The sequence below is a fragment of the Nipponia nippon genome, unplaced genomic scaffold (assembly GCF_047370975.1).
Source record: "Nipponia nippon isolate SJK-2023a ecotype South Korea unplaced genomic scaffold, ASM4737097v1 scaffold_3, whole genome shotgun sequence".
NCBI classification, from domain to species: Eukaryota; Metazoa; Chordata; class Aves; order Pelecaniformes; family Threskiornithidae; genus Nipponia; species Nipponia nippon.
This window is the reverse complement of record NW_028262347.1, coordinates 61,412,382-61,432,574: the sequence shown is the minus strand read 5'-3', so window position 1 is coordinate 61,432,574 and position 20,193 is coordinate 61,412,382. Positions and strand designations below refer to the sequence as shown.

Sequence of the window (20,193 nt, the reverse complement as noted above, 5' to 3'; positions counted from 1 at the left end):
CTTTCTCTGAGGACTAGATAAATCGGTGCAGTTAGGAAAGAATGGAAGGAAGAGGCATACAATGGGGAACTGCTCCCAGAAAATGTCATCTGAGCCTAAACAGACAAGATGCATATGCTCTGAAGGTAATAACAATGGTTTAAGGAAAATATGGCTATCTTTGGCAGGCTGGCAGCAAAAGCACAGCCAGGATTTCCCCTTGCTCTTTATATTGAAAGCCCAGCTTGAAGATGTTACTCTCAATATGTCTCATACAGTAGCTATGCTTTCTTTTTTGCAATTTGTACTAAATGTAGTCATCTTCTTTCCTCAAGCAGTATAGAGAGATGATCATCAGAATTATGAGATTGTTCTGTAAACCCGAAACAAGCACACATGAGAAACATTTAAGTGTTGAGAGTGAAGAGTTTTTTGAGAGACAGCTTATAAATCCATGCTTGTATGAATTTATGCTGCTGAACATATATAGATGTTGCTCTAGTATAGCAGCACAGTTCGAAGCTGGCTTCACTATACAATCTCTTAGCTTTCACAGAACTTTGTCTTATTCCTGCAACTTTATAACATGCGGGAATTCCTGCATGTTAAGACCATGTTTAATAGGACCTGGACAACCCATAGGAGCAGATGACACCAAATTGGGAAGACTGACACATACGGTAGAGTGAAAGCCTGCTGTTCAGAGGGACCTTGACATGTTCCAGAAATGGGCAGACAGGAACCTCATGAAGTTCAGTAAAGACAAATACAAAGTCCTGCCTGGGATGGAATAACCCCATGCAGCTGTAAAGGGTGGGAGGCATCTGGATAGAAAGCACCTTTCAGCAAAGGACCTGGGGGTCCTAAAGGACAAGTTGAACATTGAGCCAGCACCGTGCCCTTGTGGCAAAAAAAGGACAGTCACATCCTGGGCTGCATGAGCAAGAGTATAGCCAGCGGGTCAAAGGAAGTAATTATTCCCATCTGTTCAGCACTTGTGAGACTCCAACAGGAGTCCTGTGTCTAGTTTTGGTGCCCCAGCACACAAAAGGCAGAAACGAAGTCAACTGAAGAGCCACCGAGATGGCTAGGGGGCCAGCGCATGTGACATGAGAAGCAGCTGCAAGAACTGTTTTTCAGCCTCATGAAATGAAGGCTACGGGGGGGGGGGGAATCTTACTGCTAGCTTAACTACCTGATGGGAGGGTACATGGCAGATGGAGCTAGACCCTTCTTGGAGGTGCACAGTGAGGAGAGACAATGGACACAAGCTGTAACCAGATACCCTGTGTGCCATGTGTGAGAGAGGGACAGACACAGAGAGATGCTCAAAATTTGACTGGACACAGTGCTGAGCACTCTGCTCTAACTGACCCTGCTGTCAGCAGGAGAGTGGACTAGACGACCTCTCGAGGTCCATACTGCAGCAGCTGTTCTTTGACTTTCAGAGAAACAATATTAGCAAATATTTGATTTCTTTATTAACTTTTCCAAACTTGAGTTAACTGTGTCCGGGATACTAGGAAAACTCATGAGGTGGGAACATAAGAATACTTGTCATTGCATACCTTAGAAAGTCATTAATACCTGCACCTATGCAATAAGCAACTTGCTTCCTACTTCCCGCCCAAGCGGTTAAACCTTTTGGAGAACAGGAGCACATAACACAGGCTGCACACAGCAGGACCAGAGATCCATGTAGTCCACTATCCTGTCTCTGACAGTGGCAAAAACCTGCGGAAAAGTACAAGCCAAGTACATATGATTCCTCTCCTGTTCTCCTCCCCAGTCTTTTGTAGAAGTTGGTGATATCCTGTAACTGTTGAAGTAATATAGAGATACAGTGCTGCATTTAAGTCAGCACTGCGCAGTATCTGACTGGCCAGATGAAGAGTCATAACTCTTGCATCATGGTGTTAGTCTGTTTTATGTTAGCTTATTTCCAGCTTTTCTGCATCTTTAGAAAGCTGAGACTTCCTAAGCTCCCACATCACTTCCAAAATGACACCAGCTGTGTGCATCTTACCACCTAGCCAAGTCATATGAGAGGCTGAGTTATAAAGGCTGAGTAATATCATCAGATCTGAATTAAATTACACCATATTTTGCAAGCTAGTGCCTTTCAACATTATCATTAAATGTCAAAATAAGAATAATTTAAATTTTGAAATAAAATAAATTTAAAAAATAAATAAATTTTAAAATAGTTTTTTTTAAAAAATTTAAAATAAAATTTTGAAATAAAATGGAACAGTCCTGCCGGTTTTTACATAAGCGCTACTTCAATGAATCTTTTGATCAGTCATTTTTGTTGCACCACAAATTGCTTCCAACAAAACTGCCCTGGCATTTTCACGGTTCCCAAGACTGGATTCCTCTTCCTATGGCATGTTTCTCTTCTCTTCAAAGTAGGAAGGAGAGAAAAGCTGACAATTCTGAAATTATATACATTTGTGGCAGTAAGACCAATTGGTTACTGAGACTATCTTAGTGATCTGTCCTCTCTTAGGTGTTTTTACACTGTTAGCAATATTCACTGTATAAATGAAAATACTTTTAAATATGAAGACTCAGTTTCACAATCAGTGTAAATAGATGCAAAACTGCATCACTGCTGAAATTCTGAAACTGCACAATGGGTCCCATCGGCTTTGTTGGTCCAAGAAAACAAATCTGACACATAAAAAGCTTTTAGCTTGATTAGCAAGAAGATCTGACTCACTGAGGCCTTGTGATCCCCAGCACTAAAGAAGGAAAGGAGTAGGCAGCACAGTTTTCAGTGGCTGTGCAATCTTAAGTCATGAAACCATGTCCTGTGCCAGTAATTGTTAAGCTGCACAGTGTCATTCAGAATTTTGCAAGCTTCTCTCTTGGTTTTTCCAAAGACGTCACACTCCTGTACTAGTTACATTTGAGTTGCACTTTCAAGCGTTGCTGTGTGACAGACTTAAAACACAAAAAACAGACTCAGCAAGCCAACTGAGCAGCCTATTTTTGCTTCCATTTACTACTGTGTACTATCCAGAATTCAAATCCATCAGACTTCGGAAAACAAGGGCTTATTCTATGGTGAGGATCCAATGGCAGGATCCTCACTGTGCCTGTAAGACACAAGCAAGGTGCTCTAGCCTTATTAAATAAAGGGCACTATTTCAAGGCAGTTTAAAATCTGTCCTCCAGTCTGTACAAATGCTATGTAGACTGTCGAGGGATTTATTTCAGAAGTGAGTGAAAAAGATATATAAAAAAGTATAGAGGTACAGGAAGTAAAGAATAATTTAATGAAAGAATCTACTATACAGAGAGATCACATATAACACTGTTCTCAAATTAACAAGTATGTGTTATTTAAAATGCCACCAGAGTCAGAATAAGTAATTCAGAATAAGTAATGATTTGGATACAGTCCAATATGAAAGGTATGAAGCAATAAAGTGAAGGACTCAGTTTAGTGTTCCAGATGATTTAAAAGAAATGATTAATGTTCTCTCTAATATGATTACATTTTAAATGTAAAGTTTACATTTACGGGGACTTAATTATAAAGAAAATGTCAGCCTTCACTGAGGGGGTGTGTGAGAAAAAATAATCATAAAATTAGGAGTACAAAAGTGAGGCACTTTATTGAAATAAGGACTTAGCCAAAGCAGATTGAACTCAGTGGACCGACACAGCCTGTAGTGGATGCAATGAATATGTTCTCTAGGGCGAGGAGTTTTGTTTGCCTTGCGTAGCTACAACATCAAACACTATAGGCCCTAAATCGTTATTCGAGAGGTTAATGGGTTTTGTTACAGTATTATTACAGAAGACCCGGCATGTATAAATACCTCTAATTCAAAATGCACTTTAGCTCTATTATATTAATTCTATTAACGCATTTCAAGCCCAGATTCCATGCTTTGTGTCCATGAAGAGACACGGGGATGTAAGAAAGCATGTGAACACTTTGCAGTATATAGTTCATGGCTATACTGTAAAAATACTCTCTGCAGTGCACTGACAGCGTTTTCCTTTACATGTACAAACATACCGCCTTTCCACATGCTGCTTTAACAAACTATGCCCAACAATGCAATGCAAGCATGAAAGGATTCTCATGAGAAAGAAACAGAGGCACTCTCCGTTATGAGTTGAAGGTTACAGCGCTAAAGTACTGTGTTACCTTTGAACCATGTCTGAAACAGATGACAAAAAGCTGTCCATTCTTTTGGAAAACATCTCTGCTCCTTTCTTAAAAAAGTTGATCTGAAAAGCAAAAAAACCAACAATAAAAAAACCCACAAAATAACACTGGAAGTTATTTTGGCTTTGGCAGACAAATAACAGATTGTGGGGACTGTGTTAAGAGCAATCCCATTATGACTGATACTTTTGGCTGGCGATCAAACACATGGGTCAAAACAGCTGCGTTGCCTTTCTTTGTACTTCTCACTTTTGCAACTTTCAACATTTTCACACACCCTTTTACACACACATAAGCTATTGGCTGCTGACAGGTATGTTTCCAATGAACTTGCTAAACGACTGAAATAAGGGAACAGGTAGCCTTCTCCCATACTAGCACTGTGCAGAATTGGTTCTAGTGGTGTTATGAGCCACTGCGTGCAATGCCACCATATCAAAATGAATGGGACACATATCATCCTTTAGATTTTGTAGTCCAACTTGGACTACCAACTCCAACCTGGAAATTTTTAAACTGCTATAGCGAAGTCAGTCAGGAAAGTGATGAAGTGTAGCTGTGCTAGCAGAAGCCTCCAAGGCAATCAGTTATATCAACTACAGATTTACCCTGGATTTTGTTCTACTGAAGGAGCTAAAAAAAGCTTCTAAGGCCAAAATGCACCTTTTGTGACAGAAGATGAATTCACTTAGCTGGTATGGCTCAGCAGGCACACAACAGCCGCAAAGCACTCAGTGTAGACTTGACCTTGGATTACCTGCTGTGGGGCACACAGTCATTGTTAGGACCTACTGGTAACTGTGTGAAACATGGACACAGCTAGCACGTGTGTGCAATTAATTAGCTTAAAAAAAAAAAAAAAAAAAAAAAATCAGTGAACTACTCCAGAAAGAGATGTAAAAGCAAATTCTAGGCTATTAAGCAACTTATTAGCTATTTCATCCAATTTTACTTGTAATTCCACTGCTTTTCCCGAACTTTGGGATGTGGGATTCCTCTCACCTGTAACTCAGATTTCTGCAACCATTTTATTGACCACAGACTCCCTTTCACAGACAAAGGAGAGAAAGCACACTCTCTTCAAGAATGATTCACCTATTCTATTTCAGAAGCCTACTTCAGGAGGAAAGAGCTCTAAATTCCACTGATGACAGACTGACACACGTAGCTTAGATGTTGATGTCAGTTTTCAGTCAAATAAACACTGTATTAGCCACTACTTCTTCCAAAAATTCCTTATGACCTGCTCATTTGTTGGAAACGTGAAATATGAGGCACATGTTTTGAGTAATTAATAAAGAAAATGTATACGTGGGCTGAAGGGCGGTTCACAGTATTTAACTATCAATATCAACTGACTTCTGGCTACTCAGTCATGAGTAGCTAATGACATGACAACCTAGGACCTTCCTGTGTAAAGCACTGAGATATGGCAGTTTTGCCAGAAAAAATACAGGGAAAAAGTTCTGTTTGGCTTCCAGTTAAGGAAACCAATGCAGCTCTTTCACTTCGTAGAATTACAGCAGAGAAGCAGTGTGAACCCCCATGGTGGGGAAAGTGATTGAATTCTCATTTATTACCTATTTTATTCGGGGCACGTGATCTGCAAAAGACACAGGGCAATGGAGATGATGATCCACACTAAATCTCAAACAGCACTGTATCCATTTTTTCCTGTTTTCACAGCCCAATTCTCATTTTCCCAACGCTTTCTTTCCTCAATGTTGAAGCACAACAGACTCTTAAAACGGGTGGTAATGGGAATCAAGTGCTGTGAAAATACTAGTTTGTTGATCCTCCTGACATCCTGGAGAGTCAGATTATCCGTATTACAACCGCATTTTACAGACTTGAGAAATGCTCTATCAAATTGCTGGCAGAATAAAGATTAGGAAGAGAATTTGCCAGCCTTATGCCCAATCCACTCTACTGTTCTGTCCTTCCAGTTCTCCAGTGCATGCTCTGTTCCCTATCGTGTACACTCTTCATCAGTATGCTGAACATTATGTGCTAGGAAGGGAATTGCTACGTAGGAGAGTTTGTGCAGGCAGAGTAAACAGTGGAAGTAAATGCTGCTGCACTGATAGTTTAGCCGTGAAAAAACTAACCCCAGGCTGGTTTTGCATATAAGTGCATTGAATTTTTTTATCATTGGTGTCTTTCCTGAATATCTAATCATTCAAATATCTGCCACAAACAAAATCAGTTGTTATAATCTAGGCAAGCTGAACAAAAGTTTCACCCCCCACACCATTTGTCATTTCTCAAAAAAAAAATCCAGAGCTAAAATGTTTTACTTTTCCTAGGGCCATGTCTAAGTGATATAGACGCTTTACTGTCCATACCTGTCCTCGTGTATATCCTAGCATAGGTTCCATCATTGCAACTCTCTTCCTGTATTGCAGAGCATTCAGGGCACAGTAATATTGCAGAGATGAAAGGTGCTGCTTTCTTCTTGCATTTGCCACTTCTTTTGCCACTTCTGCCTTAAGCTGAATAAAAATTGATAAAGAGGTTGACAAAGTGTTACTGTGCATATGGATATAGTTACTGATTATTTTCAAGTTATCTTTAAACAACTCTCATCACAGAACTTCTCCACGTTAAAATGAAGGATGAGAAACTAAAAAAGCAAATCCAAACCCCAAAGAAAGGACTTCAAGCCCTTCTGTGGCAAGATACTTAAGCATTTGGGGAGCCCCTGTGACCATAAACTACGTAACTACCACAACTAAAATTCTGGACCTGATCTCAGTGCAAGAAATTTATTTGCAGCTGAGATCACAACACAAGCCTGCAAGCGCAGAATTCAGAGATGAATAGTTTACAATATGTTTTATCACTCTTTGTAATGCATTTCCTTTAAAGGACCATCCTGTAGAACTGATGCGCTCTTAGGATATGGCCAATCACACACTTTTTGGCACACGGGGATATATTTTGGGATAGTAGTCCAGCGGGCAAAGAAGAAACGTAAAACAATCCCACCAACGGAGTTATGTGTACTGTAAGTGAAACGACAATCCATACAGAGAAATTTAGCAGGAAGGTAGACACGAAAAAATGGAATGCTTTATAAATAGCAGACACAAGGCTTCGCGACAGTTCACAATGAATTGTACCCAGTTATACAGCATCATCACATCAGCTGTACAACAGTAGGCCTATACAAATCTATTTATAGCCACTTGGATTGCCTCTGTCTGAAGAGTGCCCCTGGATCTGAAGGGCACTAGTTCAGCACAATACTTGATCACTTGCCTAACTTGGAGAAAACAGGTGAAACTTTGCTGAATTGATGTTTAAAAGCTTTGTGCCTGCTTGGAAACGAAATCGCAAGTACTCCTGAGCTACTGTGAATTTAACTGACGAACTCTCCAAAGTTTGTACGTGAACAATGATGCAGACAGAACAGCTGATAAAAACTTTTCCTTTTCCCTTTCACGTTCATTACCTTTTCATTTTCTTTCCTTTTCGGTAACCTGCTATACTTTGCCATGGACACGTCATGTTCTGTAGACAAGGAATATTATTTTTTTTAGAAATGTGATGTGTGTGTGCATAGATTAAAAATGTCTTCTTGTGATATAACAGGTGCACACCATTAGAGACAAACAAAACAGGGAAACATACCATTGCTAGCAAGGCCAAACAGATCCTTCAACGTGCTTACTTCTGGAAAAGAGAAATCAAATATTCAAAGTAAAAACAGCTGTAAACACTTTGTTCAACTGAGACCATTTATGGCACATTTAATGCGTAAGTCATTCTAATCCTTTCAAAGCAGAGATGCATAAGTTATGCCTGTCTTGAAAATGATAAACCAGATCAGCTGCTAGAGAAATGAATAGGCAGATAGCAAATTAAGAGTTGACTGAGTTTATTTGATTGAGCAAGTTATCCCTATGAAAAAGATTCCTTATCTGCCAGTGTAATTTCCCAGAGAAGCACCATTTCAGTGTGCTTGTTACGACAAAAGGCCCACGACTATCATAAAAGATCAGCAGTTCTGAACAACTTCCCAACAATGCTTATGCAATACCAAGAAATCTAAGTCCCAGAGACATATGAACTAAGCCCCTTTCCTGTACATGAATCTTCATCAACATGAAACATTTTTTGCTAAGTTTCTCTGTGAAAAGAACTATCTATCTAACACATCTGACTGCTGGCTACGATGCTTACATAACAAACACTGGCCATGAGTTTCTGATGCAGGTAGAAGGAAGAGAAAGTAAACAGGCGACTCAACTTTCGCAAGTGTTGGGCACAAGGCACTCTCAGCGTCCATACCAAAGTATGCTGCAACTGGCAAAACCCTTCTCAAAAAACTACAGGGAAAGCACATTCACAAGAGCAGACATTATGCAACGGTGAAAAGATTAAGGGGAAATTGTATGATGTCATCATGGTCTCTGATTATTTGTAGCAACCTACACATTAATCAGCTTCGTGCCACCTTTTTCTCCCCAAAACGGTTCCTCATGACTCTAACGCAGAAAGACAGTAATTCTTCCCAGGTGTGACTAACTTGTACCTAGAGGCTTCTGTATTCAATACATACACATAGCAAGACCAAAAGTAAAAACCAAGAACGCAGTTAATCTTCCTTGTTTAATCCTATGATGAAATTTCAATATGGCCAGGCCTCTACTAAAAATTCTGTTCTACAGACTGTGTCAGAGAAAAGTTGAGGTTGTGAGGGATGGATGGATGGATAGAACAAAAGATTTTAACATCCAGGGAAGCTGAAGAACCTTTCATTTTGTGTCATGAAGCAGCTGAGGCTTTTGTTGCAGGCTCCACTTCCATTTTCTTTTTATGCCTTTTATGAACCGCGAGGCAGAATCCATAAAGATGGGAGCAGAATCACTGTATCAGTGAAGCCACATTAAAGAGGTGGGAAAGTGTTTATAAAACCAAGATCTTCCCATCCAAATGCTGCTTTATATTTGACATTATATTCTAAAAAAGGCATCCATTGATGTCTTCACAATTTCAAATGAGATGCTATGATATAAGGAACCTTAACTAGTCATTATTTTGCTGTATTTGTTTTGTCTCCCATCAAAACGATGTCTTTAAAAGTACATAAACAGGACTGAGCTTAAGTGAGTTGAGAAGTGGGCTTTAAAAAAAAAGAAAAAGAAGATGCTGCAGTAAAAACTCGTGTTTCTGTTGCATGAATAGGTTAGAGTGTCCTTGACCTTGAATATGAACTTCTTTCTTTTGAAATTACACCAAATGTTTGCATTATTGCTCTGCTGTTTAAGCAATGAATTTCCAAGTTTGTGCAATCAGGTTACTTGGAACTACCCTTGGATGGCAAGGATTTAAAGCGGACAGATTCGTTAAAAGGGAGGAAACATACTATGCCTCAAAGTTAATAAAGTCTTCTTGCTCCTGCATTTCAAACAACCCCAAACTTCTGAAGTGGGATAAATACTGTTTGCAAGCCAGATTCACTGCTAAATTTTCCTTCTGTAGGCCATTATAACATCAATGACTTCAGTAAAATTACACTAGTGTAAAAGCAGTGTGACCCAATAAAGAACAAAGCCGTGTATTTTCAAACTTGCACCATACGGTGCATAAAATGTTATGCGGTGAACTTGCACTATTTAAGTCTGAGTAAAAGCATGCACCTGTCAATGAAATTCTCTAGCAGAAAAAAAACACCAACATAAAAAACTTTTCTGTGAATCATCAAAGAACGAATTATTACATGACATTATATATCAGTTTATTGCGAAATAAGCAAGAAGGAACACATGAGGAAAATTAAAACTTAAAATAAAATTTACCTGTGAGATCCTTTTCCCGAAATTGTATTATTGGTAGAACCATTGTATCTGCAAGCTGTTTTGCCAGTTCAGAATGAAGAATATTGAGCTGAAACATAGAACAGAGGAATGCCCTAAGATACAGTGTAAATTAAAAAATAAAAATAACAGCACTCTACAGCTGCTGAAGAAGCACACCTGCCATTTGTGCCCAGCAGACAAAAAAAGGACATTATGTACTTCAGTGCTTAAAATACATTTCTCAAGATATGTGAGACAGATGCAGATTTTCCCCCAAATGCTTAATTCCTGCCTGGTGTTTTCCAAGGATCCAAGAACTTGTCAGTTCCCACATACCATATTAGGGCAGTTCACTTGACCATTAATGTTAATGCTTAACCCAACAGGATTTAATCTGTTATTAGCCTTTATTAACCAGTTTTTGTTAGTCTCTACACCACAAGGTTACAGTCCCACCGCCATGACTAGAATCTCTTTCCATTCATAAGGGTTACCCGGGACACAATCACAACAGGGGGCAAACACAATGAAAGGTCCCATTCAATATTTTACCTTCAAAGTAGTTTCCTGTTCCTGTTTTGTGTGTTTCTCTAAAATTCAGCATATCGAGGCATATTTTAAAGTACTCATATGACGCTGTTCAGGACAAAGGCAAGGCTCTCATGTCAGTGGTGGCATGCTAAGAATATTAGATGGGTTCAGGTAGGACAACTATCAATCACACTGCTCAAGCACCTGATACTACAAACTAGGAGTGTGCCACACGCTGACATGATACTCTGCCCACTTGCTCACGGTACCCTGGAGGCCTCTGGGCGGAGTTATGCAGGTGAGGATGAAGTCAGTATTTCCAATGAGACAGTACAAAACTAAACCAGAACAATTCAATGCCTGTAGAACAGACAACTGAGAAACAGGTACAAGGGGTAGCTAACACACAGAAAAGGAAGCTGAGGAATGGAGCAAATTTTTCTGAGGGAAAATGTGACTGACAGAACTGAACAGAGAGGCTTTCAGCTTTCTGCTCCCAAATGGAATGGTTCTCTTGTACCTGGGAAGGAGAAAGTTCTTGTTTTGATTTATTCGTAGTTCACATAGACAAGTATAAGACTTGTGACAGTAAATGGTCCTTTCAAGTATCCCCTGAGAGCAGACCTGCAGCAGGAGAAGCCTAAGGGAAAAGTTAACCTTTGGGATTCCTCTCACTACACTGTTAGAGTTACCCACGGGCTCTAAAAATTTTAACTTCTTTTTTGCCCCACAACGCTCCTATCTCCTCTCCTCTCCCAAAAAGTACAGCCTTATGCTTTCTTAACAAAAGTAGAAAGTAGACTAACAAGAACAACAACACTTTTCTGATGGCACAGCCCTGCTCACAATGGAAAGAGTGATGTGACAAATGATACTTAAGCAATAAGGACCTAGATACTAAGATTATATTGAAATGTTATATGGGCAGGTCTAACAGAAGCATTTAGAAAGGCTCTCAGTATTCAGCCACAACCTACAGAGAGCAGAAGTATTCAGCGCACACAGCTGTAGTACCTAACCTGCCTTCAGCAGGCATTTCTGCAGCCTCCTCCAGACATCTCTGGATTCTGCGTGATCTCACAGCAACTAAACTGCAACTTTACTAATTCACAGCTGCCCTGCATCCATCCCTGGCAGGTTTTCGCTCATATTGCAGTGTTTAAACCTTAAAAATATAAATGTCATTTTTAAATGGAATTAAATTAAAAATGGCCCCCGCCTAGATGAAACATCCTGTTTCAGTCTCTTTTCTAATTCCCCTATTTAGGAAGTTCAGCTTTGCTCTGAGGACAGTATGTGGGACGAAGCCACAGAAACAGCTCTAACCATTACAAAAGGATATTATACTTTTTTTCCCCCCCAATTAAATGATTCTATAAAACCCAGGCACAACCTAGCCTTCAGTGGAAAGGCTCAGAATCAAAATGACAAAGACCAAAAGAAAAACCACCAATATTCTATATTGTGAAAATAGAATATCGGCAATTCAAATTACCTCATCCACAACTTTGGAAAAGTAATGAAGGGTGGATATCACTTCTTCATCTCCTTTACCTAATGCAAAATGCTGAAAATAGAAACACACAGTTGGTCTGTAAATCAATAAAAGTGAGTATAAAATACAACATGTGTTTTACTACAAAGGTAATGAATACTCGTACACAATGCAATAAACGATAAAACTAAATGGAAAAATAGTAACTCATTAATACATACTCTTTTACCCTGCTCCTCTTGTTTTAAATGAATGGATTTTGGACAACATATAATTAATGCTTATTATACTAATTTTTAAGTCATAGCCATACAATCGGAACAAACTGGCTTGCATCTTCATAAATTTATGAACTCACATTTTGCACTTTTGTTTTTTTATTATTATTTTCAGAAGTGACCTAACTCCCTTGAACATGCTGGGGAATTTTACACCAGCCTTCACACGAAACCAAGTAAAGCCAATGCCCTAAGCACTTCTGGAAATCACACTATCTACAAAGACTTCTTCACAAGTGCTGAGGTTGAAAAGAAATCAAAGGCATATGTTCAACATACCTGCTTTTCATAGGCAAGGAGCTGCTTCGAAAGCTGTTGTGTGGCAAGACACATTTCATTCTACAAACAAAAGTGACATGTTAATAGAAATAATGAAAGGTCTTTAGCCCTGCTGTTACTAGTACTTTGTTACCAGCTTCCTGACTGAATCTGCAACTACTTATACAAACATTCAGTTGTATGTAAACAACCAGTCCCAAAATACCTGCATAGAGAAGCAGTAATAACAAGTACACATCAGACCTAATCAATACACAGTTTGTTTAACTACTTTGAAAAGAGGTAGGATTTGGGGTTTAGTTTGGGGTTTGGGTTCCCCCCCACCCTCCAAAATAACAAAACTAGAACACCCTCAAACATGTAAGCTGTCATACCAGCATAAGAATGTTTCATATTGGTTAATCATCTTTCCCCAACATCCAGAGCAATAAAGAGAACGAGTAGATGTGCCTTTATATAATGCATTCATGCTCAGGGAACGTACTGATGTAATTTCAGTGGTTTAAGTCAATACAGGAGTACAAAACAGCACATAATTCTGTATTCTCGTGGCTAAACTGGCCAATGAAAGTACACACATCCTTAAGACGTGCTTATGCAAAGCGAGACTTGTAGAGAGGTTGTATAATTTTGCTTGACAGCTGGAAAAAAAAGACAAGCATTTGGATGTATCAGTCTTTACTCCCTGTATTCCTAACAATAGTATATCAACTCCTCTGTTCCTGATTTGTTAACAATGACTTAAAACTGGAATAAAAGAGAAAGGGGAAGGGGGGAACTGGGATCAGTCGTAACCCGTCAGATCCTTCTCTTCTTCAGTAATGCAGAAAAATAATCACTTTTCATTTAATTTCATTTTAAACCTTAACATAACCTATTCCTCTCTCCAAATACATAAGGTCATAGAGAGTTTGTAGAACTCGGAGCAATCTCTGAGCTGCTTTAATAGCACCCTTTATGCTGGGGCTGGTACAGAAAACCATTAAACTGGGACAGAGTTTGTGTGCTCTCTTGTTCTCCCTTGTCATCCTGAGCGCACAGAGCATGGCACGGTTAACTATCTGGGACAGAGATTCTGAAAGACCCTTTACTTTGGCCTGACGCCACCTCTGACGTACTGCATTACAGCCCGGTGCTTCTGCACCACCTTGGCAGGCCAGGAAGGAGGGTTAATATGGACAGCAAGGCCCAAACACTTAGCCAGAGTCTTAAGTATGCCCAAGCACTCAGAAAGAACAGAGACACATAGCCACAGCCTAGGTAACAGCAGCCGTGTGTGAACACATGGCAGAAAAAGGTGGGTGAGCTAATTCTGACCAGCTTAAAACACTATGGTGATAATACTCACATGTAGCTGAAGATGGGAGAGCAGAGCCCTTCCAAGGTGCAAACAAGGGCTCAGAACTGAGTTAATCTGGGTCCAAAATCAGATCATGTGCACCCCGTGACTATTCTCACCTCACAGTAATGGATTATTCTTGTTTCTTGTCTCAGAGCAACTAGTAATGAGCTTTCATACATACATACATTTCATACTTTCATACAATAACAATGCCAAGGATTCACATAAGGTTTTCAGGTTCGTTATGCAGACTGTGTAGTTTTTAATATGAAAAAGCTTTACACAAACACTTGGCATTTAAGTATTTCCTAAGCCAGTGGATGGAAAAGGATGTCGTGCTTTATAATAAGTTAACAAACCTTGTTAAGGGCTCAGGCAAGGATAGGAATGAGCCTTAACTATCTGCCCCCAGGCTGTAAGAACACCTGAGAGACTTTGCCACCTTCAAAGTGGGAGCTAGCAAGCAATGACTTCATGACAGGAAGGATGAGATTCCTTCTATGTGGGCTGATGGGTGGGTGGAGTCCAAAGATAAATTTAAGATTACAAAAAGCAGCAGAGGTTCTCAGACCTAGGATCTTTTTCATAAACACAACCTCAAAGATAGAGCTGAGTAAGAACTGCAAGAAGACTAAGTCCTCACATAGCAATCGTGATGCCATCTGTCAGTTGTACAGTCGGGTCAGGCTGAGAGAAATCTTTTGAAAAAACTGAGTGATAGAAACATGCCTCTTTTTTTCCCTTTTTGTTTCAGTTCACTTATTCCTGCAAAGTCTGCAACTGTATAGTCTGTTCTGAATTTGGAAAGTAAATGCTTCTGGCTTAAACTTGCTAACACTAAAAGAAGCTTCAGAATAATGGGCTGACACCAAAGGCATCCTATTCCTTTGTGTTAGCCATCATCAAAGCTTCTACCTCTGGTTTTTAAAGACTACCAGATCCTCAATGTCCTCACCCAATATCCAAAGAGTAACAAAGAGCATCGTAACTCATCTGTGTGGGACAGTTTGAGGATGGGCAATGCAAAGAGGTGTGTGGAAGAAGCATCTTCCAGTGATCACCACTCCCCAGGAGCAGTCTCCGGTAGGTAACAGGGTAATGGGGGAATACATAAACCCTGAGGGTCTCAAAGGGGTGTAAGTTAACAACATCATATCAAGTATATGATCAGGTGACAACAGCCACATACAGACCCCAAGCAGACATTCATGGCACGCTACTCCAGCTACAGAACAAATTGATGGAAGGGCCTGACAAAAAATTTACTTCGGAATTTTGAGCTGATTTTGGGACAACAGTTCCACACATCACTGATATCCCATTGATGCCAGAAGGTCACACTTTTCCATTTATAGGCTCGGTTCTTTGTGTCAGAAAACCACAAACTTGTTAATCCTTGCCCATGTGGAAGAGTTAATCCAGGGTCCTTCATCCTCCCTCCCAACCTCTGCCAGACATTAGGGGTACAAAATCATTCATTACATCACTAGGGAAAAAACAAACAAACAAAACCAAAAAAACCCCAGCCAAACACCTCCGCCCCCCAAACAGTTGTAAACAAATCAAATTAAGCTAGCAAATTGAAACACAGCCACATTACATAAGGAACAGGAAGCAGGCAAAGTGCTCGGCTGACCTAGTGGTAATACTGCATTGCTAAGCACAATCATCTGGGAAAGTTTGATTTAATCCTCCTCCCATTTCTTCCTAATCAGCCTTCTCTCCCCGCCCTTCCCCGTACTAATCAGTCTCAAGACTTAAGTTATTTGCATTGCTTCAGTTGACAGATCAACTAAATCCAGGCAAATTATTTTAACAGGTTTTAATCTATTTCCAAGACATTTTCCCATGGAATACAGCAACATTCACTTCTTTTATCCTGAAGTGACCGAAATCCAGTATGCCACAGCAAAAGAAAAGCTACTATACAATCCTGACTGCCTGCTCACATTTCTCCCACATTACTTTGACATTTCAGAATTCATCAAGCACTTTCGGAGCGGCAGAGCTATTGACGAGATGATGTATCAGGCAGAAACCCAATAAAATCCTAAACAGAAATCCAAGTATTCTAAATGAAGGCAAAATTAACCAGTACTGGGCCCCGCAAATACATTCATTTTAATTAGATGATTTTACTTAGCAGGGAAAACATCATTGCAGCATTAACGTAAAAAAGTATACTAGAAGGAAAGAAGAAAGGATTGTACGCAAAGAGGTATCAAGCAATCAGTTATTATTACAGATGTGCTGACTTGTTTTTCTTTTTTAACCTTGGCTGGCATGCTAGGGCATGCTAGCCCTAGGAGCAGGATTTTATAAAGTTCACTAACACCAGTTCACATTGATAAGGAAATGGAAGTGATGTCTTGAACCTAGCATTAATCTACCAGAAATGAAAAAAACAACAGATTTAAAAACATTGTTTAGTTCTCAAGTTATTTCAGTACCTCACCCTGCCTTCAAATAAGTCGGTAAGAAAATGTCCAACTGTTGTTTTCTATTCTAGTGCCAGAGCAAAGCATGTGATTTTTCTGGGTTGATTCCACCTTCTTCATTATCACCTTTATTCACCAAGCTGTTCATATCATTGGAAGAGTATGATTTTTCTGTAACCCGTTTGTAATAAAATCTCCATGCTGTTAACCATTTAACAGTGACACAGCCCATCCCTTTTTAGGGTCTCTTTTTGTATTTTTCCAAATTAAACTCTGAGGGCTAATACATTGAAGTCAGAAGATATCTCTATAGACAGTCGTCTCCAGACTCCAGATTTGAGGGCATGTAAAGGATTAAGTTGAGCTATAAATTAACTTCTGAAGACAGAGAGCTATTCCAGCATGTCCAATTCCAATCCCAATATAATGAAGCTTTCTGCAAAGTTACTTTCCTACTCCAGCTAAAGCTGGCATTTTTAAAAGTCTTCAAGTAACCAGCACACAGAACTGCCGAAGGCTTCTTCATGTAAACAAGCAAGATACTGGTAAAGGTATTTATTCATGCACCCTGTACGTGCAGAATGACACTTAATAAAATTTGGCTTACATCTGGGAAAGCTTAATGCCTCATAAATGAGGGAAAAAAAACAGATAGGTGGTTGAAGGAGGAGGTCCATGAGGCAGTTGCAGCCTTCTCATCTTTTCAGAACTAGCAAACACATTTACCTTCAAAACCAGGCACAGCACAGAAAGAACTGTGTCTTGATACAATAGTTTTATGCAGCTCTGTCTATATGTGCATGTCATCTTCCTACAAAATATGAGTTCCCCAGCAATCCAGTAAATGTTACAGTCCTACAGGCTTAGGTTTGCATATTAAATAGCTTGGAAACATGAAGCCAAGGGTGAGAGAAGCTAAGCCTCACCGTGGTGCTCAGGCTGCCCAGCACTTTACAAGATCAGGCTAACACATGGCTTGCCCTGCTGCTGATTCACAGCGTGGCATCCAGTCCTCACAAATGTGAATAGTTCAGCAAAGGATCATCTAATGGCTTCAAAAAATGGAAGACACTAGTTAAAACTGCTGTAAAACAGCAAAAGCAGCTACAGTAGGATGGTTAGTTCAGTAGGGAAAGAATCTCATCAGTTTCTTCCAAAACAATTACTATCAGCAGTGCATCCATACATTTCTGCCTCCTTGTAGCACTCAAATCTCCAGATCCTGCTTAGTGCAATGTTAACCTGCTTCCAGGCATGGTGACAACTCCAACCTCAGAGGCGGTATTAAAAACAACTCCCGTGGCTTTGTAAATACATTAGTTCTCATGTGATAATGCTCTGCTTACATCTGTTAGCAACATATGGTGAATATGCCTCAGGAAGTGCAGAGGTGTTTGATGCAAACTGACAATGAAGGTGGAACAATAATGTATACGGTGTTTCACAGAAGTCAGTGCTGACAACTAATTGATTGCAAGTGTTTGTCCTATCTAATAGTCTACTGAACATTCTTTACGTGGAACTGAAAGTTTACAAAACACTAAGTTTATTGTTTCAAAAGGTGTTGGGAAAAAAGTCTTATGGTTTGAAAAGGCACCACCATTGCTCCCTCAGACATGAAAAGAAAGCAATTTAAAGAAAAACTGTATCAGTGCTTACTTGTTAATTTAGCAAGAACTAATTTAAGAATTCTGAACACTTGGGGTTAGCTATGCAACATCAATAAATACGAAAATCTATGCATGCCATAGAGAGCTTGACACCTATCTACTGAGCGATACCCTAGTGAAGTCAATACATAGGAAGATGAAACAAGCAGCACTGTTGAAAAATGCAAACATGAGGTGTCATGAATTTGGGGAGAGAAATAACACTGGTATAAAGCACTACCTAAAATAGCTGTCCTACCATGTCATGTGGTACATATAACCCAAGACTATTCCATAATTGTCAAGAGTTTCCTTAAGAGCCTGGACATAAAAAAGCAGTGAGCCCCAGAGGTTGTTGCTGCTTTGCCTGTGTGACTCTGGAATCACAAGATGACTGCTCAGAGACACAGATGCTGAACAGAATTACACTTCACAATTCCCATGCTGCTCTCTCTCTGGATATATTGATAAAGGCAACATGGGTTTCTTTTTATTCCCCTTCTGCCATCACTGCTCTTAGTATCTAGACAGATTTGTCAGGAATAATGAGATAAAATCTCTTTCCAATGACAAAATACTGCATCTTACTTTCCTCTAACCTGCTTAACTGTTTATCCCTTCTAATAGTCAGTAGAGACACAACAGTCTCCTGAGTTTCTAAATGGCATTCTGTTTCAAGTGAAGATCACAGCTGAGCCATTTCTATAGCATGATGAAGAACTGGAGATGACAGTAAAGCTCTGAAAACAATTTACTATGGCAGTGGGAAGTCAGGAATGTAAACTGGGCACACCTTACTCATACACCATTGCAAGAGCCTCAGCACGCAACTTAAGTAAATGAAGTTTTCTAACAGTCCCTGGTTGCTGCATTACATATTGCTTGGGTGATAAAATGTCCAGAATGATGAACAAAACATTCACAGAAATCAGACAGCAGTAATGCCAGATGCATCATGAGGACTTGCTTGCAAGGAGAAAGCACTACAAGAACAACTCTATAAGGAAGATTTCCTCTATAAGACCACTAACATGATAACTACCTCAGGGTACCACAGCACAGATGGAAGAACTACAGCAGGAAGTACAATATGTACTCACACGGATATGTTTATTTGATGAAGAAATATAAAAATGCTTCACTATATTTACACACATGGGCTTGCCAGATCAACCAAACCTCGCTCCTCGAGCACGGCTCATACAGTTGGTTCCTGTGACTTCTCCTTATTCATGGCATCATACACCGCATCTGCCTTGTAGCACTGCAGTCTCTTTTTCACTGAAGAACTCCATGTGCAAAATAGAGTCAGCACCCCATCACATCTGGTGTGGGTGCCCACAGAGGTGAGAGCACTGTCCTGATCCTGCACAGCAACCAGGGCCTTGTCACACATTGAAGGCCTTGCTCCCAAAGGCAATCTGCTAGCAATACATCACCCAGCTGCAGCCGAGCGTTATGGGCCCTTCCATATCAAGTGGCTCCACATGCCTAGGCAGTGTAGCCACTGCAACACCCTGCAACGCCTCCACCCCCCGATAGGATGCTGCAGACCCCTCCTTCCACTCTTGGGACAAAAGCAGTTTCAAGGCATTTCAAAGGTCCGTCTACATCATTTACTGGGTGCCTTCATTGGGATGGGCTTCATCCCAACAACTGCCCTACTGTCATTAGAAAAGCTAAAGGCATGCAAAATGAAGTCCTGCTTGAATACATGTAAGTCTGAAAAGTTTAGTACCCAGCACCTAGCAGAAATCTGTAGCTGGGGGGGGAAGGAGCGTTCAAAAAGATTCCTACTTTTCTAAGTGTTTTAAAAAAACGTGGGGAAATGTTTCTATCTTTCTCACATTCTTTTCAAATGCACTGATCGAAGTGTTTACAGCAGCTTGAGCTGTCAATTTACAAACTTACTGCTGCTCCGCACACAAAGCAGTGTTTTGGGACAAATATATGAATATATCCACATGGATAATTAACAGCTTGCAGTTGGGACTAATTGCTACTCCCCTGAGACTTTGCATTGCATCCATTCAGAACCATCAACTATAGTTATTTGATCACAAGCTACAGTGGTTTGAATTACATGAAAATCTGAGTTTTCATCAGAAGCAGCACCAAACTTCTAGTAAACTTCTCCAGAAAATCTTGAAAATATGGTTGAGACACACCTGGGAAATTGTAAAGTTCAGAATGTAGTTAGGAAGAAAACAAG

General features: G+C 39.9%; 1 protein-coding gene across 2 annotated transcripts in view; it reads right to left on the bottom strand.

Moving 5' to 3' along the window:
- Positions 1 to 20,193, bottom strand: part of APPL2 (adaptor protein, phosphotyrosine interacting with PH domain and leucine zipper 2) — a 38,553-nt gene that overhangs the window by 10,215 nt on the left and 8,145 nt on the right. For both annotated transcript variants that reach the window (XM_087764242.1, XM_087764240.1), the window contains exons 3-9: positions 12,553 to 12,612; positions 11,996 to 12,067; positions 9,970 to 10,057; positions 7,799 to 7,840; positions 7,620 to 7,678; positions 6,511 to 6,657; positions 4,145 to 4,227 (exon numbers count right to left, since the gene is read on the bottom strand). In XM_087764242.1, coding sequence (XP_087620368.1) covers positions 4,145 to 4,227; positions 6,511 to 6,657; positions 7,620 to 7,678; positions 7,799 to 7,840; positions 9,970 to 10,057; positions 11,996 to 12,067; positions 12,553 to 12,612 — 551 coding nt within the window. The remainder of the gene's footprint in view (positions 1 to 4,144; positions 4,228 to 6,510; positions 6,658 to 7,619; positions 7,679 to 7,798; positions 7,841 to 9,969; positions 10,058 to 11,995; positions 12,068 to 12,552; positions 12,613 to 20,193) is intronic.